The following is a 27,755-nucleotide window of genomic DNA, read 5'->3' as shown; positions in this document are numbered from 1 at the left end:
TGAAAATCCACACGAGTCTTTAGGAGGCGGAGAGTCACAGTCGGAACGCCGGGAGAGCTGTGTGTGTATCGGCTGGGCAGCAGGAGGAGCCTGCAACCGATCGGAGAGAGCGAGGAAAAGACGTCGAGAAGAAAAGAGAGCAAGGGTTCGGGGGAAAAGAAAATAAGCAGACCCATTTGAAAGAAAGACGCGAATGCTGCACGGATGAAGATATTGGAGCGGCAGCGGTCGAAAGGCTTCGGTGAAGTTTGCCGCTTGGAAAATGGACAGACGGGGTGTCGACTAGGGACAAAACACGGCGGAGAGAGACGTCGGCTGGAGGTGAGCGACCGTTTCTGGGTTAAAACGGCTGTCGGTCGACGAGGAGGGAGGGGCGGGAGACGTTAACCTCACATCTGGCTTTGTCGAAGTTCGTACGATGGGTATCGAACATCTGCACCCGATGTTTTTTTTTGGGGGGGATTGTCCGCAATATGTAGGTTGCTCCTCCCAAAGCGATGGGTAAAATTGTGGATGCGAAGGGGTGAGGCTTGCTTTGAACATACAAAAGACTTTGGTCCACATCTGACCATTGACGAGTTTAAAGAACGGTAGAAAACCTAAGGCCCGTGGGCTGTATGTGGCCTGTAAGAGCATTTGAGCCACCATGCAATTCTAGATTACAATACACATGACAGTAATTTAGTTGTAATTCACGATAAATTGAGAGCAAACCTCAATTTTTTAACATATAATTTTTGTACTTTTCAAGGATTTTCAGGCTAGTGCAAGGTGTCTAAAGGTCCTAAAAGTTATAACATTTGTTTTTGTGCACACAATGCCTGAATTATGGTTAAATGCCTTTTTCCTCTTAAAATGCACAAATAATTAAATAAATATATACAAGTGTCATACACGAAAAATTGAACAAAAATTTCAACACGAAAAATTAAACAACATTTTCAGGAGTATTAAACCTTTTATCATGGAATGCAGAATCAAATTCAGACATGTCAAGTAGAATGTTGGCAGATTGCTACTAGTAAATATGTTACATCAAACCTTTTATTGGAATTTGTCAGGGTAATGCATTTTGCCCATGGGTTACTTAGTATAAAAAATACACAAAAGTGTTGTTCGGGTATAAAATGCATACTATTTTTTATTTTCTATAAAATTTAAAAAATATTGTTTTACCATTCAGCATTTTTGCATAGGTGAATGAGCAGGACCATAATGGCAATTGTAAGTAGGTATGTCATTGCAAATATCTATAATTCTTCTGAAATTTCTATTGTGAAAGGGAGAATTTACCCAGTTAAGCCAAAATAATATCAATTCTTTCTACAAAGAGGTTAAATTGAGCATGCTAGATGGTGCAGCTCCACTGAAATAAAACATTTCTTGTTATTAGGCAGAATAACCAGTAAGACAATCTCATCCCTATAAAAGCACATGTATGGGGGGGTTAAGTACACAAACAGGTTTTCCCCATTTCAGACTCAGCAGCTGAGTGCGGATGTGAGCTGTTTGGGATTTAAAGGCGCATAGGAAGGAAGGAAGGGGGGGGGGGGGGTTACAGTCGACGTGGACGAGAGAAACTGCAAAGGGGCGCTTGCCAAGAATTCAGCTTGTTGTGAGCCAGGCGTGGATGTTTGCAGTGGAACAGGGTGGAGGTGGGGTGGGGGCAGTAAAGACACTAACAGCAAGCATCACACTTAGTCATGTTTAAACTGCTGTGTTGTCTTGTGGTCATACACCATGTTGGAATCAATGCATTGAACATACAGGTCGCAAGTCGTCTCCTTTGGCGTAGACTGCTGCATATGTTGCCTTCTCTTGCTAGCCCATCGCTAGCAAGCTAGCTTGATAGGACTCTCGTCCAAAGCCAATATTGACCTGTAGGTTTTTGTGAAAATGAGACTTTGGATCTTCTGTTGCATGTCTATTTGAGTCTGTTTGTTTGTGCTGATTGACAAGGAGCACAGTCGTGAGGTTTTATGAACAAAGAACTGGTTTTGGATAATGTTTGACAATTGAATGATGATACACACTGAAATGTTAGTTTCCCGTTTGCGCTCCGAGTAGTTGGCTGTCACAGGCTGAGGGGTACATGTACGTGTGAGTAATAATTTAAAAACAAAACAAAAAAACAACGCTGTACGACATTAACAAATCATATGCTTTTTGTTTTGTTTTTCCAGAGACCACTGTACAAAATATGCCGCCAGCCCGGTCCATGTTAAAGTAATGGAAACACTACGCTTGGTGGCCACTGCCACGCATCTGTGGATATACGTGAGCGGCTCGCATGGCTAATCGTGTCGAGCCTGTCAGCCGATACGCTCAGGAGCGCCATGCGAAAGCGGCATGAGAATAACAACCAGGAGCGCTTTGTTCACGGAGAAGAAAAACATTGGAAAAAGTTGGTGGAAAATCTTGATTTTTGGCCCCGTTTTTGATCTCCAGCGTATTTTATTATTTTGACCCAGATACGTCTGCGAGGCACGAACATTTTAGCAGATCACATCTAAATTTAACCTACGTTTCTGTGAATAATAATAAAATGTGAATAATAATTCACTGCCTGACATAGTGAGGATGTGAGCGGCAGAAGGATGGGAGCTGTATGAAGAACAGGAGGACTAGCTGGAACCAGCATCAGCACAATGGCCCACACCAGTTTGCTGCAGGGGAAGCGCTTTTACTGCCGGGAATGGGTCTTTCACAAGATCCAGCATTGCCTCCAGGAGAAAAGCAGCACTCTGAGCGGGGTCACCGGCACCCCAAGTAAGCAGCCCTCCGGCGTAGGGGTGGCTAACCCGAGCAGCCTGACGTCCGGTACGGCGAAAAGCGGGAACTCCTGGGGGGTGCTGCTTGTCGGCGGACCCGGCAGTGGGAAAACAGCAGTGTGCACGGAGTTGCTGTGGCCTACGTCGACGCAGGGAGCCCAGCGAGGCCTGCACCAGCAGGGCCTTGCCTACCACTTCTGCCGGGCGGACGACTCGGACACGCTGTGCGTCGCCGGCTTCATCCGCGGCCTGGTGGCGCAGATCTGCCGCAGCAGCCTGGTGCCGGGATACGAGGAGAAGGTGCGCGACCCGGCCGTGCAAGGCGCACTGCAGCCTGGCGAGTGCGAGAGGAATCCCACCGAGGCGTTCAAGAGGTAAATACATGAAAAATGATTCCAATTATAACCACCCCCATCAATTTTGTGATTGTGATTTAAAATGTACGTGCGCACGATGAATGAATTACTTTACCAATTAATATGAAAGATTAATATTTGTAGTTGGGAACTTACCAAACATTTTGACTTGCAGTCTTTTAAGCGTTCACTATACCAAACAAGTGTGGCATAAATCATCGATTAGGCAAATTTAAGCACACAGCTTAACTCTCACTTCACTCCATTCCTTCTGCTCTGTGGGAACACTCAATACCTCAGAGACATCTCATGTGCTGCATCTCATTCTATTATGCTGCATCTCTGTCAGTTGAGCTCAGGGCTGCCTCGTTTGCTGTGGTGTGTGTCGTACTGTCGATTAGACGGCGTGCGCGCGCGCCGCGCTGAACACTCACGTTTCTCGTCTAGTCATCTGTTGACGCTTGTTGCACTCTGAACATTTCACACACAGACACGCACGGGGTGGAAAAAAAAGTAGGTCATGGCAAGGTAAATCATTTTTTAAACGCTCACCAGAGTCAACACCTTTTTTTTCCCCCCCCCTGCCCCCACCTGACACCCTTGTTCCCAGGGAAGCACTTGTCATCTGCTCATAATCATGAGGCCTCAGTTTACCCACGACTGTGACTCTAGTTTGACCTCCCACTAAACAAAAAGCAAGTTAGTGAGGGACCTAAAATCCGTAGTTTGAACCCAAGCAGGATGCACTTCAGCCAACCTTTTTGTGTTGTTTTGCACTTTACCCCTCAAGGACTAAAGGTATTTTTAATATAAAACAAAGGACATGCAATAAATGACTGAAGACGTTGTAATAAAAGGTTAGTCCTCTTGTTGAATAATCCTACTTGGCGTATAAAGAACGTACATTGCATGTTACAATATGCAAGTAGTGAAACTCCAATGGCAAACATCAGTGATGTAGAAAGTAGAAACTTTGCGAAAGTAAGTTGTAAACAATGCCCTGTTTTTACCAGTCTACTATTTTAAGCATTCACTGGCAACAAAGCTTCCACTTTGAGAACCATTGAGGGTTTTTCAAGAAATGAATGAAATGTTATTTTCATTTGAACCCATCGACTTTGTCATGTGGTTTTCCGGAAATGAGAAATACATTAACTGTTTTTATAATGCCTTTAAGGCTTCAAAATGGCATTTTTGTGGACACTGACAATTGTCTTGATTTGGAAATGAAATAAGTGTCACATTACAAGGCCCTTGCTCTTTATTGTTTTGACTACAACTACAGAGGGTCGTCGGTTTGTGACGGTCCCCACAAATGCCTTTTCAAGGTCACAAAAGAGGTGTATGTTGTCATGAGGCCCAAAAAAGTGTGCACTCATTTACTGCCCTACTTACTGTTTTGCTTGTTTTAAGAAGGTTTTTTTCATACAAATGTGAACTATCACTCTGATTTACAATAGACAACGACATGTTCCAACGTACAAATTCTCCACGGTAAGATCAGAAGTCGGCCGGAAACCGAGGCTCGACCCGAAGCGCTTTATTGGATAATATCAAATGCGAGAACAAATTGGGATCATCGTACAATAATTATCTGATCATTCTCTCTGGATTTATATTGGCTATCTGCTTTCAGGGTGCCAGAATTGTTGGCTCTATTTGATGAAAGAATAAAAAAGAAATGGATGGAAATAAAACTTTTATCAGTGGTCCAGCGTGACAAGCCTAGGAAGAAAATTCACAAGGGGCTGCACATGTTTTGACTGCACACTTCCAAGGCTACTCAGTAAAAGGTTATACAGGTTGGATTTAGTTAAGGGTGTTGTTAAACAGGTTTTTTTTTTTTTTTTTTTTAAAGGACTGTTTAGCCTTTACCGGTGCCCGTCCAGCTGTGATTCTCAGCCAGCGGGTGCATGCAAGAGGCCCTTGCCAAATTCTTTGGCCTAGTCAAAGGCAAACAAGTCGGTTTGTTGATAGTAATCGCCAGTCGTGTGTTAATGCAACGAAACCGGTTCAGACACGGGTTGACGTCGGCGGCGTACAAGCCGATCGCTGCTTTTCCCACTGTGTGCGCCTGCGGGCAAGCCAGACTTGAGGCATTTTGAGCTCAGATTTGAACCGTTTGTTTGTCCAGTCTGTACACATTTGCAAAGTACCTGCACATTTCTCTTGTAAATGTTGTATTCTAGCTATGCGTTTTGAACGAGGCACTCGCAAGAACACTCGCTCCAAAGAAGCCGGTGGTTTGATGGCTTGGCTAACATGCAGCTACAGGAGCTGGTTACTGATTCACAAGCCATCAAATACCAAAAAATAAATGTAAAATTGTCATAATCATGTCATTTTAAGGAATAAAAACTCATTGAGTGATGACAATGGAGGAAATGCGGCAGATGTGACAGGGGAATTGCTATTTGAAGGCCTTTTTATTCATCACCTTGTATCCAAATGATAAGTTGGTTCAAATGAAATTGGAATCACATTGAGTCACATTGTGGAAAAATCCTACGCTATAAAAATCAAATCAATCACTCGTTGAGGGTAAATGCTCAAGTGCTAGGATACATCAAAAGGCTTAAATTGTACTTTTTGAAAGTCCTGCCTGTATTTTCCTTAAAAATGTTACTACAGGCTAAATCTATAATTGTGCCGCTTTTGATCAATTTTAATATGTTTGCACGCAACACTGAGCCAATATCGATCATTGCTAATGCCAACTGATGAATGATGCCGTGAAATATTTTAAATGTGGCTTCTTTAAACCTGCCCCCTTTTTTGGAGTACCTTTCAAATTCAGTCTGACAGGGCTTCACATTGTTGTGCAGACGTTTGTGCAGCTGTTGTAGTGTTGCGTTGCCACAAGACCTTTCTTGCTTTTGAAGTAGTATATGACCTGATCACTTGAAGGAGTGATGACAAGAGTGTAAAGAAAAATAAAACTTCCTTAAGAGACAATTCCAATGAAAATAAAATAATAGGGATTTGATTTTAATTGATAGATATTGTTAATGTTTATTGTTTGCATGACAATAGTGTTTTGGAACCTGAAACTGACTGCTGAAAGTTTTCAGTGTAGGGGTTTTATGAGTATGTCGCCACCATGATGGTAAATAACAAGGAAGGATCGCAGCTTTGTGAGACACAAGAATGAGCTCTGGTGCTCGCGCTACATCAACAACAAGCACAGTAAACCCCTGCCATTGATTGGGGGGGGTGAGGGAGTAAACCCACCTCACCTATAACCTGAACATTTGTCAGACATTAAGCAAATAAAGTCATTCTGGGTCTGCCTGAAAATCTCGAAGAGATTTCTACAGTGTGCAACATCGCTGTTGGTATTGTACATTCCAAACAAAACAATTCCAAAACGCTGATCTGTTTGTCACAATCAAGGTGGAAATTGCAATCGATTCCCAAATCATTCACTACGATGTTTTGACTGGATTTTGGCGGTCATAATAATGCGTCCAACAGCTGCTCGACCTGTAGGCCATCTAACATGCCTTTTTTTCCCCTCAGGACAAAAGAATTGGCTTCAAACGGGGGGTAGGGGGAATTAACGCAGTCATGTGGGCCAAACGAATTCCAGCACTTTTGTTTTTTTGCTGATGGCACAAAAGTGTTTAGTTTAGTAGGTGTGACCTTATCTGGCTCCATGGCTGGGCCCAGTTCAGCTTCTGCTGCAGTCCCCACAATAAACTGCCAGATGATTACATATTGAACCAAATGTTTTTTTTTTTTTTTACCTTTTACTGCGTGAGAAATTGATGCCGCAGTTAGAATTATGGCAACTACATCAAACACTATCAAGCTGCTTTGTTCTAAAGGAGCTGTTGATATTTTGTCAATTTACTGTGGCTCAGTAGTCTCTAAATAACATTTAACAGAACCGGGAACTTTTCAGCTCATGGTAGGGACTTTAGAGTGGCAAAAAGCCAGAAATGAGGAAAAAACATTTGACATGTTTCCTCTTAGGCAATTGTGGGGAAATTGGCCATGTCACATGTTTTATGTTTTATTGCACATTCTAAACAGAATTTAAAGCTGAGCACGTTTCGGTTTCAACTATACAAAAGCAGGCCAGATTTTCATGGCCAAGCGTGGGTGAATTGTGTATTTCTTTTCCACTGGTGTGTTGACTCCTTTGACTGGGCGGCGCTACTTTTTGAGGTTTAAAGTACGCTACCCATGCCTTTAATGTGGTGCAGGGCAGCAGAAGATCAGCCGAAAATTAGGGCCTCATTTTAGCAAGCAACAACAACAATAACAAAACAGGGCTCCCACTTCCATCCATTGCTCTCTCTTGTGACACATCAAATCCAGTGGAGCAGAAATGGAGACGCGGCAGCAGAAACGGTGCAGTGATGACTCAGCAATCTGTGGCTAGCCTCTGTCTCAACATTACTTGCGGACATTATGTGAGTGTATAAAAAAAATAAAATAAAGCTCATAAATGCAGTTTACAGATTATTTAAGTCTTAGGTCATATTGTATGGATGTAAATGTCAAACTAAGTTTTAAAAATGCAACAAAAAACTAAAGGTAAAGGAGGTCAAATTGTTAGTTGTTAGTTTGTTTCATGCACACAACCTAAGACTTCTAACAAGTTCATCCGATGACTGGCCCTCATGAAATCGTTGACCTGGACTAAAGCTAAAGATAATCCAGACTTGGCAGGAAACTTTACAGGCCACTCCAGCGAGTGCGTTGGGCTTGCCGAGATTCCCACACGCCACAGTGTCGACAGGGGAACGGGCGGAGGTGTGGGGGCGGGGGGGTAGTGGAAGGGAGGGGATGAAATTTCAGATTCTGTTGGCAGCGTTGGATAGCTCATCAGGAATGTGCACCTCACTTGGACTGGGAAGAGCTTGAGGGATTTGCAGTAGTTATCCGAGGCATGCGTGCTGGTTATAAAAGTAGCATGTGTATGTGATTGAAAATCATTATTCGGTCTAATACATCGTATGACCGATATATAAAGAGAGGAAGTATCAACTTTCTACTGGAGCACTTTGTCAGTGTGTTGCATGCATCTACAGTTTGACCTACTTTTGTCAGTGAGATGCTAATTTGGGATGGACACCAATCCAGCTGCAGCCCTCGTCTCCACAGAAATAAAAACATAAACAATGCGTTCTTTCCCCATGACTGAGCGATTGAAGACATCGTGAAACTTTATCTCAGAAGATCATCAGACATTGAAAATAGATGTGATTTTCTGTTTTTATTTAGTAAGGAACAATCATAAGAAATCAAACTTAAACATGTTTCCTTCTTGACCAAGACGACTAGGACTATGCTAGGCCCAATTCGAGAATGCATGCAATCCTCCTGTAAAAATAAATAATGACTTCCTCTGGATCAAGTCAAGCATGTGTTGTGTGTATTGTATCTCCCACCCACCCTGGCTCCATAGCCTCTGTTTAGGGTCATACTTGTAATTTTATTTTTTAGCAGCCCCCTTTCCAATGAATTGTCTTGTTGCTTGATGCTGCCTTAACCTTGCAACTACCTTACTCGTCCCACATTTTTTTGCGAGTGCAACATGACAGATGGTGAGTGAATTAAATGTCTTTCACACCATGTCTTCTGTACAGCATTTGGCGTCAGTTTAAACATATGTCGAGGACTCCAGCGAGAGGCGCGCAATCGGACCTGCTCGGCAAAGTGGCTTTAACTTACTGCTGGTTCAGACTTTAAAAATTCGAAATAAGATCGTATTGTCTTTTTGTCTGCCGCTCTTGTCTTTTGACTCTTTGACAGCCTAAAAGTAGCTGAATTTGCGCAAGAACAATGGCCTTTTGTCTGGCCCACTTGCTGTCACTGTGGATTTGATTGTCTCGCTGGGCAACAGAGACACGGCTATTCACGTCCAGTCATCCCCGTGTATGGACATTCCTTTTGGCAACGCTCCCAGATGGCACTGCAGGTTCTCCGCAGGCTACAGCCATCAGGAGAGATTAGCCGAGCAAGCCTGAGTAAGACCACAATAAAGCGGGGAAAATCGTCTTAATGGTGTTTGAGGAGATTTGCAAAATACGTGCACCAAGGAGGTAGATGCTTCATTTCGACTCAAGGCTGTTTCCAGATCAATGTTATGAACCATGGCTGGACGGACGGACGGATGGATGAATGAATGAATGTGTCACACAAAAAATTAGCACCAAAGACACAGTTCTGAATGCATGTTTCTTTTCACAAAAAGCTTATTTTCTCTGCTTTTTATTCAGAAACTGATGTTTTGGGAGAATCTAACCCATGTTCTACTGCTGATGGCGCTGAAGCATGTTCTTGCTCTGCAAGTAATGTCATATCCCAAACAGAGCGTGCCTCACCTTGGAAGGTGACCGATTTTATCCGTGGCCTGTGCTCAGGGTTTAGTATTGATTCATTGATTTGCCAAATCTTATTTTTAAAAGTGTAATTAACGTAGGCCCTGATTAAAATGTCACCAACCTGAACTTCTCAAATCCTTTATCGCTGCCTATTGAGCTAGAATTTAATGAGTCTCTGAAAACAACATTTTGCCTGTCTTACGCCCACGGCGCTTAGACGGGAACAGAGGAGCTCAAAGAAGACTCCGCATAGCTCCAATGCATTTGTTGACCGCTCGGTTCACTTAGCATTCATGTGTGACATTAGCAGTGGAGCTTCCAGATTCCACGTGTGGCTTGCAGCTTGCTGTTGCTGGAACGGTTAATGTAGCATCGAAACCGACAACTTGTAATGTGACGTCTAATTCCCAACGTTGAACGTCACGTTTGCTTCATCGCGAGATGCCGTGCAGTTTGGTTTTAATTTACAATCCACATTCGGTACCGCTGTTGCAGCAAATTATATTACATATTAATAAAAGCGTCTCAAGACATTAGCTCACAGGCCGGTACAAAAAGGCCAGATGAATTATAAATGCATCTGCCGTGAGCCGAAATAATGTGCAGTGGACTCAATGGATGTGTACTTAAATGCCTACTTAGGAAGTTCTGGCCTTCATATCAGAGCGATGTCATGCCTCACACAAAAAGTTGTTGCTTTATCAACTTACCCATAAAAGGTAGGCCAGAGGTCCTCAAGCTTTTTAGATCCAGGGACTGCTAAAAGGGATGAAATAATTCATTTTATAATACTAATTCCAATTAAACATAACTATCATGTGCACCTCTCAGCGCAGAGGGAAATTATAGTCATCAACTATCTTTACCAAATGAAACGAATGTCTCGCCCCATCAATTTAATCTTTGTCCTGTTTTTCTTTTATTGAGAACAATAGCAAGATATTTTACTTTCTAAAATCACATTATAATATAATTACAAAAATAAATAGAATGTATTAATCAGTTTCTGCATGACTAATTTATTGTAGTTCCTTCCGCTGTGTATATAATGCAACTCTACGGAGACAAACTAGAGTTTCGATTGCAGTAAGTGACTGAATTTTAGTCATTTAAAGAATGAATGGCTGAGTATTGGCATGTCTGGCTGTATGTGTTGCTTCACCGCTTGTTTTCACATTGCCCTGGTTTCAAGTGTAAACTCTCCACATCGATGCTATCTATTAGCTCATCTCTGGCCTTTCCCATTGTGCTGGTGTTAGGCTAGCATATTTTGAGGCAAATTATCTGCCTTTGAAATACACCGTTTGTAACTCTCTAGATTTTGTGCAGGAAACATCATTTGGAAGTGTCATTAAGTGTCATAGTTTGAATCCTCTTTTGTGAAGAATCGTTTGCTGTATGCCAAAATGAGTTGAGTTCACTGCCATCATACAGCTTGTATCTCAAATTGTTGCTCACAAGTCAAAGCAAAAAGATTGTCCGAATGTCCCGTATCTCCATCAACTCTGTTCATCTACCATAACATTTCCCTCCATCTTGTTTCAGATGTGTGCTCTTGCCTCTCCTGAGCGCCAAGCCACCGTCGCAGGCTCTCTTTCTGCTTGTGGACTCTGTGGATGAGGGCGGCCAACTGGGCGAGGCGGATCAGAGGTCGCCGCCGGGCTCCCCCAGGACCATCGCCGAACTCCTCGCCAACCATCACGAGTTCTTGCCGCCATGGCTTCTGCTCATCTGCTCTGCACGGAGACAGAATAAGGCCATTACTAAACTCTTCACAGGTAAAAAGAAAAAAAATACACTCACACAACACTTGTTAGTCTTGCTACTTTACTTTATTTGCTGCCAAGTTGTATCTCGAGCATCTTATCGTGCCTGAATGACATCGGTGTGGCCGGTGCGGCGTTTGCCCGATGTCCTATGACATCAGATGCTGTTAATCAGCAGCCGCCGTCCCATTAATCAACACGCAACTCTACCTTTCCAAAATCCTTCCAGCGCCCAGGTCATTTCGGTACAATGAAACTAAATTAACCCCACATTTTGGCATCGTTTTGCATATTTTATTTTGGTTCACAGCCCAAAGCTGGGCATTGTGAAAATGTGTTTGCAACAATACTATGTGCATCCAAGGTGAGAATTTGCAATGTGTTGTGTCAAGACGGAACAATAGGGTGACAAGCTGTTCAAAGTTGTACAAAGGGAGGAGACATCTTGTCTTTTGTCTTGCTTCTTTCTAGCTTGATTTGGACACCGTGCTATGAGCATCCACTGGGGTTCTCGCTTTACAGCAGATTTCAGTTTCTTTAGTGGCACATATATGTTTTTTGAAAATTGTACAGTACCGTATTTTCCGCACTATAAGGCGCACCGGATTATAAGGCGCACCTTCAATGAATGGCCCATTTTAAAACTGTCCATATATAAGATATATACATTTGGCCCGTGGGCCGGACTTTGGCCACGCCTGCTGTAGCTCAATATTGGTCCATATAGAAGGCGCACCTGATTATAAGGCGCACTGTCAGCTTTTGAGAAAATTGGAGGTTTGTAGGTGTGCCTTGTAGTGTGGAAAATACGATAATAATCTTTACAGCAAACTTCGTCGTATGGGTAACAGGTGGAGCAACACAACAAATCGGACAGAAAACCCTCCTTATAAAGACATGCAAACCTCAAATCACTTCTGTAGATTTTCAATCTGTAACAATAATCTAACTAAATACTTGAATAATAATGTTGATTCAACCAAACAGCTGTAAACAAGTGGTTTAGTTGATGTGGGACGGAGTGAATCTTTAAATGTCGTTGTGTTTGACTGGCTAGCATGGACGGACAGGCGTAAGGGTCATCTTGGAGGATTTGGTCAGTGTCCACGAATTCAACCAAGGGACTGCGATGCACGCTCGTCATATAACGTTCACCAAGACTTGGCAAAGCCTCCTTTTTGTCTAACATCCAAAACGTCCCGCCATCCTTCTATGAACAGAACTGGAGGGGTCTGCACTAGATTTAATTCTGGACAGCCATCACAGCTCAAAGAATGCCTACTCTCATTTTCCAATACCGGCTGTACAGATGGTTTTGGATTGGATTTTATATTTTTAATTTGTCATTTTGTGTGACACTTTCTGGTGTGTTTGAGTACCTGTGTCAACTATTTCAAGGGTAAGGGCCATTAAACATGGCACCTACCGCAGACCTCAAGATCGCCGCCTGTCTGTTGCCATTTTGGAGGCTTTTTCATCTTAGGAAAAATGTGATAAACAGCTGTTATCTTCCTCCTCCTCCTTTCTCGACCGCCTCCTTTCACGTTTCCTTTTTGTAGTGGCTCTTTGATGGCATCCCAGGCCTCCATCAAGCGCTGCTTCAAATTGCCCAGCAAATCGAGATAGACTCCTTTGGACTCTCACTCCTCATCACGTGATTCTACCATTTTGAAAGGAACGAAGGCCATACATTTTAATATCACCCTTCTTCCCGCACGTGTTGCTATGTGAACGTTTGCTTCCAGATGTGTTGCAGCACCTCATTTACTGTATTATCGTATTGAGTTTGTGCACTGGCACGTTTCCACATAGCCTACAATGGCCTTGGCTTTCCTCCTTTGCGGATGCTTTTAGCAGCACTTTTTGTTTTGTCTGGATTCAGTCTTCCGCTCTGCGTTGACTACAGTAAAAAAAAAAAAGACTTTGCTTCTTGAAGACATACACACAAACAAAATAGCATAGCCCCATTCAGTGTGGCCCGCCTCCATTCTGTTTTTCACAACAGAGTTGCGTTCCAATGACATGAACATAACACAATTTTGTACCCAAATCTGAACAACAAATATTTTCATCAGAGGCCTTAAATGTGAAATATTAAAATAAAAGGCTAAACACCCCTGCAGTACCTTGACGTCTGTGGTTGGCTTGCACACTGAAACTCTTTCAAACTACATGTTGTAAATTGTGATGATCGTAACCCAAGCCCTCCCCCCATCCACCCTCCTGGATGGAGCTAACTCCGAGGTCATCCATAATTCATTCAATGAACTAACCGACGTTTGAGTTGGGTTACATTTATGGCATATTATCACAAAAAAAATGTTGGTCAAAATGATCCCCATTTTAAATTCTCTAAGGCATTACCCCTTTTAATGTCTTCTCCAGAAACTGTTTTAAGGAGGCCGATTATTGCCTGCTGCCGATGGTTTGGGGTTTTTGGATGAGCCTAGCATAAAACTCTTAGTCAGGGGACCATGACCGCAAGACTCCTTGTGAGGAGAAGAAGTGCAGTTGTCTCTTGGAGTCTGACACGTGCTATCAAGCATTAGTTGGAATTGACTTTTCCTGACAGATATGACACCCCACCCCCCTCACTCCCCTTGGGGAGCCCAACTCTCAATTCTTCTTCCCTTGCTCAACTGTTATTCCTTGTGTTCATCTCACGCATTGGAATGCGCTCTGGGAACTTTTTAACACCTCTGAGACCAGAGCAGGAAGGAGGCTTTTCTGAGTTCGGCAGTAGAATGCCTCATTCGCATCCGCTCGGCTTACAAACAACGATGCTTCTGTTTGTGACGATCAGGATGCGAATTTGGATCTCCGGGGCAGTTGCACGTTATGACCACTCATTTATGAGAACGCCCCAAAGTTCCCCCGTGTCGAGCTTGGAATTTTCACACTGACGAAAAGTAGTATGTTGCAAATCTATGGACAATGCTGCTTTTCCAGTACCTACCCCCCCCAACTGAGTGCAGTGCTACTGTACAGCCTTGAAAGGGGCAGCGGAGTGGAAACACTTAGGTGGCAATTTTGGTCAGGAGCTGAGTAGAGCGCAAGGCAATTTTATAAGGCCTCTGGGGCAGTAGACAGAGAAAAGAAGAGGGCGGAGACATGGAGTAGGGCTTGCAAATGAGACGGTTTTGTTTTAAATACAGATCCTTCAAACAGAGTGGGTGAGAGATTTTAAAAAGTGGCGGTGTCAGGACAATTAGTCTACTTGGGCTCCTCCCAACTTTACTTTGAGTCGCCAAGACTTTAGATACCCTTTAGACACCCTTAGTCTTCAAGACTTTAGACACCCTTAGTTGAAGTCAGGAACTTTACCTTGTCCTTTACCTTGTACATTTTCTATATTTGACAAAAGCTCACTGGTATAATTTCTACAGAATGTATCTGATTCTATTAAAAATAGGACTTGAAACCCTTGATGGCTTCTCAGCTGCCTATAAAGCATAAAGCTTTCAAGTACTGAAGAGATGGGTAGATAAAAAAGGAAACGATACAAGTTTAGTGAGGTTAATATCCCCAATCAGGACATCCATCATTTCTTTTGTCACGCCAGTTTGATCCTTCTCCAAACTTTGAACTAGCCTCACATTCATGCTCTCATTAACCCCCCCCCCCTAACCCTAAAGTAATGAATCACAGTTGTAATTAACGTGCCGATATTCCAGGCTCAGGCTGGAGAAAGCTACGCAGTGTGTGGCCGCTACTCATCACAGTTTAGGGCCGTTTGACCCAAAACTAATCTGGTGGTCTTCAACCACGTCATGTTTTACAGCTCTTTGGTCATCCCTGGGAGGAGCCATTATAAATTCCAATCTTTTGTGCAGTAGAAATTACATGTGACTCAGAGCTGGGTCTCTTCGCAGAGGAAGCTTACATAGCCCACCCTGGTAACAGCGTGAATCACAGCCTTCACCTCACAGCGCCCGCCGGCGTAAATGGCGCGTTCTTTTAGCCCAAGCTGCCAAGAGACACAACAGATTTACTGCAGACAATCACAAAGGAGAACAGACTGTTTAAAGCGCCGCTGTATCTCTCAAAGATGCCCTTTGTCATCAAGGCCTGCAGACGAATCGTAACGCAGAGCTGCCGCAAAAAGGTCAATGTCATTTTTAACATCTACCTGTATATAATATTTTTTTGTCAGCTGCCTCATTTGGAGGTCACCGCAAGAGCTTTTGGCATGCTGACAACACAAATAGTCATAAAGCAGTACGGTTGTTTTACTCCTTCCCAACTGAAGGAATGCTCCCCCAAGTGAGACAAAGATGCCTTTGAATTGTTCGTAAATCACTTGATCAATATGATTGAGACATACCAACGCAAAAGACTGACTGGAACTAAATAGATCGAGCACTTCATCAGGGGTTACACGTATTTGACGAATTAGGAGGTGGGAATATAATTACGCTGTGCTGTAAATTAATTGTTTAAAAGAAAATTCTTTTGGAAATAATCTTGTCAGGCAATGACTTTTCTATTTTCTAACATTTAAGGGGCACACAAACTGAATTTTAACATCCTAAGCATTTTTTTCAATCATGAGAGACCTAGCAGATCGAGGAGCTACTACACTTTTAAACATACCCCACAACACACGATAATTATTTTGGATGCCGTTGTAGGCACCTCAGATCATCCAGACATTTGCTCAGAATTAGAGCCAACTTATGCTAATAAATAAATTCAAAACAATTTAATGAGTTTGAACATTTTTTAACGTGCTATTATAATACACTTCCCAAAACGCCACCCTAGTAGTAAACTGTATCCCACAAGCACATTTACGTCTAACATCCACTCAGGAAGAGGGTTTTTTCAGGCTGCAAGTTGACTAGCACATGAGATGAGACCTTAATAAAGACCTTAATCCCGTCTGAATACAGTAATTTCACCAGCATGCAGTCTGACGGCTGTTTAAATTACAGGTCTCTCTCCACCAACGCCACTGCTGTGACTTGGCAGACGAATCTGTGTGATGCCCTTTGGTATGTGGCATATCTCTACCAAATACTTAGGTTGAGGGTTATCATGTTTCCAAGGCTCTAAAGCAGTTAGACAGAGGTAGACTTGTTGGATTATGCTTTAATTAACGGGTGTTATAATTGGGTCTTAATTAGACTTTAGTATGAAGAGGGAATTCCTGGCATATTCTGCTTGTTCTTGCTATCATTGCTTTTAAGTAGATCTTTTCTGCCAATGATAGCTCTGCTCTAAGGCAAAAAGCATTGCTGTTGATTTACATAGATGTTTTTTTGTCTGGATCTATTGCCCGTGAGGCATCAAAATGATTCCAGATCTTCCTGGCATTGGTTTGTTTGGATACAATGAATAAAATCCGATGTGCGCATTTGTTGTGCCGGTGATGTGACGAAACACGGTCGACGGAAAGTCATCCAGTGTATTGATGGACAAAAATGGAAAGAAATCTGATCCAGCATGGAGCTGAAACGCTTAGCAATCATAGCTTTTACACACAGTGGAATGACCATGAAATACGTGTGCACGTTCTTGGAGTGTGACAGTGCACAGAAAAATATTGAACCTTTCAGTCCGCTCTGCACGGGACAGTACACCCTAATGGACTGCCGGATTTAGGTACGTTTTTCATTTTACACGGATGCATATATAGGCCATGAACGCGTATGAGCCTGCGCCTGTCCAAGTTGGTAAAAAACCCTCCCTCCGCGAGGTCACGTCCAATCGCTGCCGTACTTGGGCCTGCACTCACGTTCTTGCGCTGCCTGTCGTAACTGTAAGCGGATCCGTGTAGCCACGATTGCCACTCATCATCGGTTACTTTAGACTTGTTTCGAAAAATCGCTTGTAAATGTTGGCAGTGACAAGTTGAGATTTGATTTGCTTATTCTAAAAGTACGGCCGCTATTTTGGACTTTATTTTTGTTTTGCACAATTTCAGCCTAAGATTTGGTGTTTAAATGGTCATGTCACAACCGACTCATTAATCGTTACAGACTGTTGTGTTGTATGAGAATACTGTCTTTATGTGGAGCAAGACTTATTGGTCTGGCAGGTTATTTGAGTACTTGTCAGCTGTGCTGTCGAAAGAAGTCGCGTGAGATACGGCGATAACTCTGCAATACGTTGGAGTGACCAGGTGCACTCGCCTTATAGATCAGTGTCTTGTTGCATTGTAACTAGCTTCTGTCACTCAAACGTCACAGGTCCAGCCACTGAACTCAATGTTGTACTTGGCGTAAACCCCCCGACACACACACACACCTTCCCTTCTCAGACCTGTTCCGTTACATCACAGCAGGTTTGACTGGAAACGGGCTGGCAATTTAGTGGGGGGCATGTTTGAACACGAGCGTCGCCTCCAGCGCCGCATAATTGATTGAGTGGAACGATTTTGACGCAGCGGCGCTAAAAATGATTTTCTTCAACAGTCTCTTCAGAAACAGCCATGGAGAGATAAACAGAGCGCTTAGCAAACAAAATAATATCGCTCTCAGAAGAACTACCCACACTTGTCTGCAGTCCCTTGTGGTCTCTGGTCCCCATACTTGTGTCGGGGAGTTTGCCGCTCTGGTGTGCACTGGAGGGGCAAGCGGCGCAGCTGTTGAGCAGGCTTTGTCGCGCATGGCTTTGCCGGAGCATTTGAGGGCAGCCAGGCTTAGGTTTCTGTTTTCTTTGCTGATCTACCGACCTAAGACGTCGTCCCACAAAGAGGAACGCGGACGATTCGAGACGCTGCACCACGGACCCATGAGGTCATGCCACCAGTTTCTCCGACGCGCATATGCCCTCTGCCTCGTTTGAAAATCTGAAAAAAAAAAATCTCCAATGCAAAACAGTCACTCCTTTGTAAGTAGGGCTGTGTCTCCTGTGGCTGGTATCCAGTTCTGTAACAAGCAGCAGCTGGCCGAGAGGCCTTTTTACTCTGGCGCTGCATCTCTCACACTGATGAATGTGGCATTTGTTGCTTGTTTCGCTGCCACTATTGTTCGAAGCTAAAACCGACCACACAACCACTACAGTCGAAGCTTTGTCGACTGAACAAGATGAAGTTTTTGGAAGGCTTATTTAGCCAAGCTACAGATTGCATTCCTGGAAACAGTTTAACTGAGATTCAGTCGAAAATGCAGTCTTGACTGGCATCATCGAGTACACCAGGGTTTCCTGCCTAAAATAGGTCACAGTTTGTTTGAGTTAAACATTGTCAGCTCGTCCAGAATTTCCGCAGGTTCTGACATAAGAGATTAGGAATAGTTTGCAAGGAATGAGGCTACCTCCACCACTTCTTATTTTGCATTTATGTTTTTCATTCAAATATTGATGGAAATTATGACTTTACTTCTGTGTTAGCATACGCATATTATAGATGAGCGATCAACCACAGCACTTTCCCACTTGAATAAACATTTGCGTAATCTCACTGCTGTAGGAATGGAACAAGGTAACCCAAAGACCACTGGTCCAGAGGAATCCTAATCTTAACCCTAGAACTAACCAAGAGATTGGTTTGCACCTGTTTTAACCAGCAGGTTTTATACACCGGTAAGAGTTACTTGGTTGGCGTATATAAACAAATTAGTCAGGATAGTTTGTGATGAGCACATGCCATAAAAAAAAAAAAATTCAATGGCCTTCATTTTTGCAATGTCCATTTATGACCTTTCCAAAGTTTTTGAACCCGAACAAGACATCATATGAGGAGGGGCACATTGCCAATTGGGGTATTGATCTGAAGAAAAAAAAATACAATCCCCAACCTTGTAAATTAAGGCAGAAGCAAAATCTCTACCAAAAAATAACATTCTGTCCGTTCGGTCTGTGACGGTCAACTTTCTGTTTACAACCTGTAATATAAATTAATGACAATGCATTTTTTTCTACTCCTACTTTTAAAATACATAGCAGCGGCTCAACTTCACAATAGTTCTAATCTCTCAGGTCCTGCCCCCTCCACTGATGGTTTCTATCCTTGCAATTTGTGCGTCAGCGACCACGGAATGTTTGCTGCATGCTGTAGAAAGGCATTTTTATATTGTTTTGCTGAGGAGATATCGCAGCTTGCAGCACAGCGTAGCTGCATAGCAGACGGTGTGCTCACACGGGATCCCTCGGCAAATAAATCCAATTAAGATCTACTTCAAGGCAAAACATTACCTTTTCATCTGAGCCCTTTAATGGCCTCTTCCCCTTGGCTCAGCTTGTGGCTTTCCCAACTGGCGCAAACCCAGAATGTCTGTAGAAGGCGTCCAGAGAGTCTGACGTCAGAGTCTCACACTCGGACTAAGTTTCCATGTGATTGCATGATCCTCAACAAAGTGCACCCACCATGAGTCCCACCTCACAGAACCTCAAAATCCTAAAATGCCTGAACAAAAGTGGGCAGATTGCGATACTCTCAACTGTTTCTGATGAAAGATAAAAAGACTAATGCCAAGTAAATGATTTCTCACTTGAGAAATCACAACATTGAAATCTGCAATTGTTTTTGGGTCATGCATCTTTCTGTACTTCTATTGTGAGACGATTGATTTGCAATTGGAGCAAAAAGTCATGCGGCTGAAGAAAATAAAGGGAGGCGGCGGCGGGAGGAAAAGGTGAATGGTGCAATGCAGTAATGAATTGAAAGTGGGTTAGGGTCATTCGGTTTTTGTTGTTTTGTTTATTGTATATAAGTGTACCAATGTAACATTACATTTATGCATACCCTCAAGCATAACTATCTTTTAAAACTCTGTCCGCAAGATGAGAAAGTCGTCGTGGATCCCTTGTCTTCAAGTTACACTACATGCATGGGAACTGCTCCTCGTGTTTGCTGTCTATCCTCCAGGTGTGGGTTCACTTGCCGCGAGGGAGTAAAATTCCACAAGCCCGCTGCTATCCCAACAGTAGTGTCAGTTTTAGCAGAAGTTGGATGCCTGGTGCAGCTTCCATCGGGGCTATATTACAAGTTAAAGGCAATCACACAAAAATATGGTAGACGTTCGTTCAGTAAACATTTGGAGGGGTCCTCGATGGTCCCACATAACCTGAAGTTGGTGGGAAATACTGATTAGTCATTTACACTAAATAATGTTATGATATTTTTATTTTTAGAACATTTCTGAGCCGTATACAGTGAGAAAGAAAGAAAGAAAGAAAGAAAGAAAGAAAGAAAGAAAGAAAGAAAGAAAGAAAGAAAGAAAGAAAGAAAGAAAGAGCAAACTGTTCACTTTTTTAGATCAAATGTATCCTTAATTTCCATTTGAATACTTGTCCATGGCTCACCGTTTTTTTACACAAAGATATGTGACAAAATCCCCCAATCGGTTCTTGTAGTCCCTCTGGCCCTGAAAACCGTGGGAATCGTAAACAAATGCTCTCCGGCGTGCACAGATCACAGATGGCTTTAACGTGCAAGAAAGTGCATCTTGGAGAATGCCATCATGGAGCTCTTATCATCCTAAAGATGTTCATTAAGCCTCGTCTCACTCAGCAGAAGGCCACGATAGAAGCGTGCCACACGCAATTAGCGAGGCGGTGGGATATTTCTCGCCCCCTCGCTCATACGTCAGCTTCTCATAACCGCAGCTCATGTCGTGCTCTTAACCTTTACGCCAATTGCGCTGGCAGATTTTAGGCTTTTGAGTCAAATGACGTGTGTTCTTTCAGCAGGGGATATGTATTTCTGCGCTTCGTACTTCATTTGACTGTGTTGCTGTTGGCATGCTTTTTGTTTTGGCCAGACGGATCCTTCACATTTTATGGCATTCTTGCGGTCATGCTTCCACTCAAGATGACATTTCAACCGTAACATATGCATGCGTTGATGTTAAAATAACCTCCACTGTAAGAGCATCCCGTGAATTCACTCGGCTCGGCTTTGTTTTTGCCTTCACTGCTCATTGCCTTAGTTCAAAGCTAACTGCTGCTTGATCGTCTCTCCTGCCAGCAGCCAGAGGGATGACACGCTCATTTCCTCCAAAAGGATGTGTTTTAGTCAGTTAGCCAGTGCCTTAGGAAATTTCGAATTAGCTCAGCCTAATTATCTGAAAATTACAAAATCAATGGATAAGTACAAGGTATGATTTTAACGTTAGTCTTAAGATACCGTAACATATTGGTATATTACGCTCAATGATTAATTAGACATACTGTATATCCATCTGTCCGTTTCCTGCAATGCTTGTCCTCATTGGGGTCACAGATCAGCTGGGGTGTATGCCATCTAATTTTGGGCAAAAGGCAGTTTACATACTGGACTAGTTGCCAGTCAGTCACCAGACTTTGATACTTCCAGTCGTTTCCAAGGTCGTTGAGAGAGGGGTTAGGGTTTCAATACTAGTTCCTTTAATTGACATCCTATGCAATTTGGTTTCAAAGTAAACCACTCCACTAAGTCAGTAATCAGTGGAGTGGTAGAGGCGAAACATAAATTGGATGGCTATACATCCCTGGTGCAGTGTTTCTTGACCTTAAAAAGGCTTTTGACAATTGTTTACCATGAAATTCTTCTTACATACCTAATAGACTTCAATTTCTCACCAGAAGCAATTCAGTGGCTTAAATCATACTTGTCGTCAATATAGTATGTGTTAAAATCGACAGTGTAAAATCATCGGTCTCTGTCGGTGTGCGGCAAGGATTAATACCTGGTCCCGTTATTCTCCCTGTACAGAAATGATCTCCCCAAAATATGTAATAATGTGAATTTTTAAATGTATGCAGATGATGCTGTAGTTTACGCTCATGCAAAGAGGGTTAAAAAGGCAGCTTCTGCTCTGAACCTCAGTCATGGAGCAAGTAAATGACTGGCTTTTTAAATCATGTTTACGTACTTCTCAATTTAAAACAAAAAACAGTCTGTTTGATGTTTTCAAAGGAAATAAACAGTTCCGGAGAAGAATCATAACTTGTCCCAGCATTCAATTACCTTGGTGTGATACTTGATGCCATTTGTCATATTAAGACTTATCAATACTGTCATACTGGAACGAAATTGTTACATTCCTATGGCTGAGAAAATCCTGAGGTAACCTGCATATTTGTTGAAGACGCAGGGGTAAAAAGTTTTCATGGTAAAATACAGTAACTCTTTGTCATTTGTCAATTATCTTAGTATCCTTTTTTTCTTCCACTCAGGATTCCGGAAAATCAGCCTGGACGACCTGCGCAAGGCCTACATCGTCAAGGATGTCCAACAGTACATCCTCCACCGCTTGGATCAGGAGGAGGCCTTGAGGCAGCATCTCACTAAGGAGACGGCAGAGATGCTCAACCAGCTCCACATCAAGAGCAGCGGGTGCTTCCTCTACCTGGAGCGAGTACTGGACGGTGTGGTGGAGAACTTCATTATGCTTCGCGAGATTCGCGACATTCCAGGCACGCTGAACGGCCTCTACCTGTGGCTCTGCCAGAGACTGTTTGTCAGGAAACAGTTCGCCAAAGTCCAGCCCATCCTCAACGTCATCCTGGCCACGTGCAGGCCGCTTACAGTCAAAGAACTGTACCACGCAGTCTGGACCAAAAACACCACGCTGACAATGGAAGAGTTTCAGAAAAAGATGGACATCCTCTCTAAATTGTTGGTTAATGGTTTTGGGAGCAGTAAAATCCTTTTCCACTACAGTTTTGCAGAGTGGCTTCTGGACGTGAAGCACTGTACGCAAAAATACTTATGCAATGCTGCAGAGGGACACCGGATGCTGGCTATGAGTTACACCTGCCGGGCGAAACAGCTCAAACCCCACGAAGTGCAGGAATTTGCACTTCACCTAGTGAACTCCAATTTGCAGATGGAGCCCTTCAATCTGGCTCTATGGATGGTCTGGAACGGTACACCTACCAAAGACTCGCTGACCACCTCTATACCAAGGGAACAGGAGGTTTTGCAGGTTCTAGTCAAAGCTGGCGCTCACGTAAACAATGAAGACGACCACGCTTCATGTATTGTACAACAGGCCCTGGAGAGAGAGGACTCCATACGAACTTTATTGGACAACGGAGCTTCTGTGAACCAGTGTGACTCTAGCGCTAGAACTCTGCTCTCCAACGCGGCGTACAGCGGTAACCTCGATGTTGTCACCTTGCTCATTTCCAGAGGGGCCAACATGGAGCTGGAGGACAACCATGGACAAACGGCGCTCACTCTAGCTGCCAGGCAGGGCCACACAAAAGTGGTCAACAGCCTCATTGGCTGCGAGGCTAACATTAACCACACAGATCACGACGGCTGGACGGCGCTGCGCTCGGCTGCATGGGGCGGACACTCGGAGGTGGTGTCCGCTTTGCTGTATGCCGGTGCCAAAGTGGACTGCACTGACGCTGACGGCAGAACAGCTTTGAGGGCAGCCGCTTGGGGCGGGCATGAGGACATAGTGCTGAACCTCCTCCAGCATGGGGCTGAAGTCAACAAGGCTGATAATGAAGGAAGAACAGCCCTCATCGCCGCTGCCTATATGGGACACAGGGAGATAGTGGAGCACCTCCTGGACCACGGGGCGGAAGTCAACCATGAGGACGTGGATGGTCGGACCGCCCTTTCGGTGGCAGCTCTCTGCATCCCTGCCAGCAAAGGCCACGCCTCTGTGGTGAGTCTTCTCATTGACAGGGGGGCAGAGGTAGACCACTGCGATAAAGACTGCATGACTCCTCTCCTGGTGGCCGGCTATGAAGGGCATGTAGATGTCGTAGATTTGCTTCTGGAAGGCGGTGCCGATGTAGACCACACAGACAACAACGGGCGCACCCCTCTCCTCGCAGCTGCATCCATGGGTCACGCATCAGTCGTCAACACGCTGCTGTTCTGGGGAGCGGCCGTGGACAGCATTGACAGCGAGGGCAGGACGGTGTTGAGCATTGCATCTGCTCAGGGCAATGTGGAGGTGGTAAGGACTCTGCTGGACAGAGGTCTAGATGAGAACCACCGGGACGATGCTGGCTGGACGCCGCTGCACATGGCATCCTTTGAAGGCCACCGGCTAGTGTGCGAAGCACTGATTGAGCAAGGCGCTCGATGCACAGAGGTGGACAATGATGGCAGGATACAGCTGATCCTGGCCGCACAGGAAGGACACTACGATTGCGTTCAAATCCTCCTAGACAACAAGTCGTGTATAGACCAGCGAGGCTACGACGGGAGGAACGCTCTTAGGGTGGCGGCGTTGGAAGGTCACCGGGATGTCGTGGAGCTTCTGTTGAGCCACGGTGCCGACATCGACCACAAGGACGCCGACGGACGCCCAACGCTCTACATACTAGCGCTGGAAAACCAATTGGCAATGTCAGAGTATTTCTTGGAGAATGGTGCCAATGTGGAAGCATGTGACACGGAGGGCAGGACAGCCCTCCACGTGTCCTGTTGGCAGGGCCACTTGGAAACGGTGCGGCTGCTCATCAACTACCACGCTGACGTCAATGCCTGTGACAATGAGAAGCGTTCCGCCCTGCAGTCAGCGGCCTGGCAAGGACACACCAAAGTTGTGCAGTTCCTGATAGAAAACGGCACACGAGTCGACCACACATGCAACCAGGGTGCAACGGCCTTGGGCATTGCCGCCCAGGAGGGTCATATTGACGTCGTCCAGATACTTCTTGAAAACGGTGCTGACCCAAACCACGCCGACCAATTTGGACGCACGGCAATGAGAGTGGCGGCCAAAGGTGGCCACTCCATCATTATCAAACTTCTAGAGAAGTACGGAGCTACATCATTAAACGGCAGTAATCCGTCACCGGTGCACACCATGGATGACAAAATGACAGGTAAAATGCAGTCGCTCACCATCAAATCCAGCAGTTCCGGCAGCACCGGTGCAGGAGATCTGCAGTCAACGGGACGCGGTCTCACCAACGGGCCCGTTCACGCGTTCAGTTCACCATCTGATTCCCCTGACTCCACGGTTGACAGACAGAAATCATCACTATCCAACAATTCGCTCAAAAGCTCCAAGAACTCGTCCCTAAGGACCACGTCGTCCACAGCCACTGCGCAGACGGTTCCTATCGACAGCTTCCACAGCATGACCTTCACCGAACAAATCCAGCAACACTCCCTGCCCCGCAGCCGCAGTAGACAGTCCATCGTCTCGCCGTCCTCTACCACAAAATCCTTTGGTCAGGTGTCGCCGTCCAACGACTTTGACTGGTCACTGCTGAAACCCGGACCCAAGTCGACAAAGGGAACCAAGATTGTAAATGGCACCGTGAACAGTAAAGGAGGGCCTGACAAGAAAAAATCTAAGAACGGGGGCTCTATGCAAGGCCAGGTACCCGAGTACGAGATGACCCAAATGGATAAGCGCCTCGCTCTCAATAAATCAATCACCAAGGACCTCCATTCCAAGGTGGTGATCAGCGGCTCAGCACAGCAAGACCAGCTTTTCATCCACAAACAAAGCTGCAGTGAGAAGAAACGTAATGGGATTATGACCAACCCCAACTACCACCTACAGGGCCACCAGGTCTACCTGGGGCGTGTGTCGGTTCCTTGCAACCCTCAGAACCGAGGCCATCACCGGGATGTCCTCGAGAGCTACCCCGTCAGAGACACTGAGCTAAGCCTTAAACAAGCTCTCAGACTGCAGATTGAAGGATCGGACCCCAGCTTCAACTACAAAAAGGAGACCCCTTTATAGTTGCCGGTGTCAAAAAGAGACAAACAGACGGCACATTCACAATTTAAGCCACAGCTGGATTGCATCCAATCAGACTTGCATGAAGAATGTTTTCTCTCTGGATTGTTTCCTCCTTGAGAAGCACGCAAATCCTTCCTGAATGCCGACGGTCACAAACGTGCCAAAGCAACTGCATTCAGAGAATCTCAAAATATTATAATTTGTAATTTTACAATTACAATTGGGGGTCAAAGGGGTGGTTTGGGTAATATCGGTTGCTGCCTCAAGGCTTTCCGTGGATTGATACTCAATGTGCCTACCTTCTGTTACAGCCTTCTCCGTGCAAAACTATCATTATAATTTAACATAATGCTATTTAATGGAAAAAAGAAGTGTATGCACTTTGGAAAGAGACAAACGATAGACGTGCTTTTGTTTTATTTACTCTGGAAGCCCATCCTTGTTTTAGCCACAGTCAGTGATGATTTGTTTTCAGAGTTTCTCGTGTCTATAGAGTATGAACACCAGGATTTATCAATAGGCTGCCTTTCTCCAAAAATTCATGTATGTTCCGTGTTAAAAATAGTCCTGGAGATTGAAGAGCATATTTATTATTTTGGAAAAAAGCCACTTTTTGTTGCTCTACCATGGTGCTGTTGCGTTCTGACAAGTTGCCTGCAGCTATTTTTGGACTCATGTTGTGTTTTAAGTGTTTCATGACAAAAAGGATAGAAAAGGTTGGGTTTTTTTTGTCCCCATGGGATTTTGTTTTTTTTTCCATTCAGTTGTGTGTTCATATATTTTTTTTGCGAGTGCATAAGAATCCACGGTGTTATTGTCCACATTAGTTTGGTGCTAAACTAAAAGCAGTTCTGTTGTGTGTGTGTGTAACGCTGTCAACGGGTCAAATGGGAGTGACACGGGAACGGCGTAAAAGAGTTTGGATTTTACTCTTGAAAGCCATAAATGGAAAAAAACTGTCAAAATGGGAAAGAACGAAAAAGAAACATCTATTTTTCAACAAGTCTGCAGTTACAGGCTGTCATATTTTTGCTTCATGGTATGCTGTTTTCGCCAAGGACTATAGTCATGGCGACCTATCGCATGTACAAACATCATCGGTCCGCTAAGAAGAAAAAAGGTTCGCAATCTTATCAGTTCAACAGTTCACTCAGTGTTTTGTCTGCCATCTTGGGTTGGCTGGAACTATAAATATCTCTCCGTATGTACATTCAATGTTCATTTATTTCCTGTATCATACAAAGTGGATTTTTTTCCCCCATGTATATTAAAAATGCTTAATAAACATACTTGCTTTCCTGCTGGAAAAACAAAAACTTATCATCTTTGTCTACCTGGTCATCTGGGAGGGTTTTTTGCCACAAGCACATTTACAAAATCAGTTCTAGTATATGACTTTAAGGCTAATGTTTTAAAATCTGTTTAAAATTATATGAGTTGTGTATGTAGTGCATTTCATGCCCAAGACAATTCAATGTCCTTCACTTTGTTCCAAAACAACAAAGGCAACATACAAATTTTTGATATCAAATCAAAGCTTTGCTCAGTTATCTTAAACTTTGCTTTTTGTGTGACAATAATAATATCTTCTGGTGCATTTTCTATATCTAATGTAGATGGTCCCAAGACATGGAGTTGTTCCCCTGAGGAGTTAATGCGTCCTTCACGTCGCACCATTTTCTCACTGATGTTCCACTTGCTGATTAGAGGGCGAGGTGAATCAGCCCCCTGCCACGCTGTCTCACAGCTGCGTTTGGGAGCACACACACATACACACACAAACATACTGATGCGTCATGCGGCACTTTTTGTTCCACCTCGGCTACCCGCTAAGAGTGGATTAAGCTCCAATGCTGCAGAACTCTGCTGCAAAATACTTAGCAACAGAGGTAGAACAAGGGGAAGTATATATTCTTGTGTTTAAAGTTAA

At 44.0% G+C, this 27,755-nt stretch overlaps 1 protein-coding gene across 1 annotated transcript; it reads left to right on the top strand.

Moving 5' to 3' along the window:
- On the top strand, positions 1 to 27,141 carry ankrd50 (ankyrin repeat domain 50). The gene is made up of 4 exons (XM_049750099.2): positions 1 to 321; positions 2,184 to 3,145; positions 11,008 to 11,240; positions 22,332 to 27,141. The coding sequence occupies exons 2-4, from the start codon at positions 2,649 to 2,651 to the stop codon at positions 25,823 to 25,825; spliced, it is 4,224 nt and encodes a 1,407-aa protein (XP_049606056.1). The 5' UTR covers positions 1 to 321; positions 2,184 to 2,648; the 3' UTR covers positions 25,826 to 27,141.
- The last annotated feature ends 614 nt before the right edge of the window (positions 27,142 to 27,755 follow it).

Source organism: Syngnathus scovelli, chromosome 1 (assembly GCF_024217435.2).
Source record: "Syngnathus scovelli strain Florida chromosome 1, RoL_Ssco_1.2, whole genome shotgun sequence".
NCBI classification, from domain to species: Eukaryota; Metazoa; Chordata; class Actinopteri; order Syngnathiformes; family Syngnathidae; genus Syngnathus; species Syngnathus scovelli.
The sequence above is the reverse complement of the archived record's forward strand: the minus strand, read 5'-3'. Positions and strand labels throughout refer to the sequence as shown.

Coding starts and splice junctions, on each gene's coding strand:
- ankrd50 (XM_049750099.2), top strand. CDS start 2,649: ATGGCCCACACCAGTTTGCTGCAGGGGAAGCGCTTTTACTGCCGGGAA. Junction 3,146..11,007: donor CCCACCGAGGCGTTCAAGAG/GTAAATACATGA, acceptor ATCTTGTTTCAG/ATGTGTGCTCTTGCCTCTCC. Junction 11,241..22,331: donor CATTACTAAACTCTTCACAG/GTAAAAAGAAAA, acceptor TCTTCCACTCAG/GATTCCGGAAAATCAGCCTG.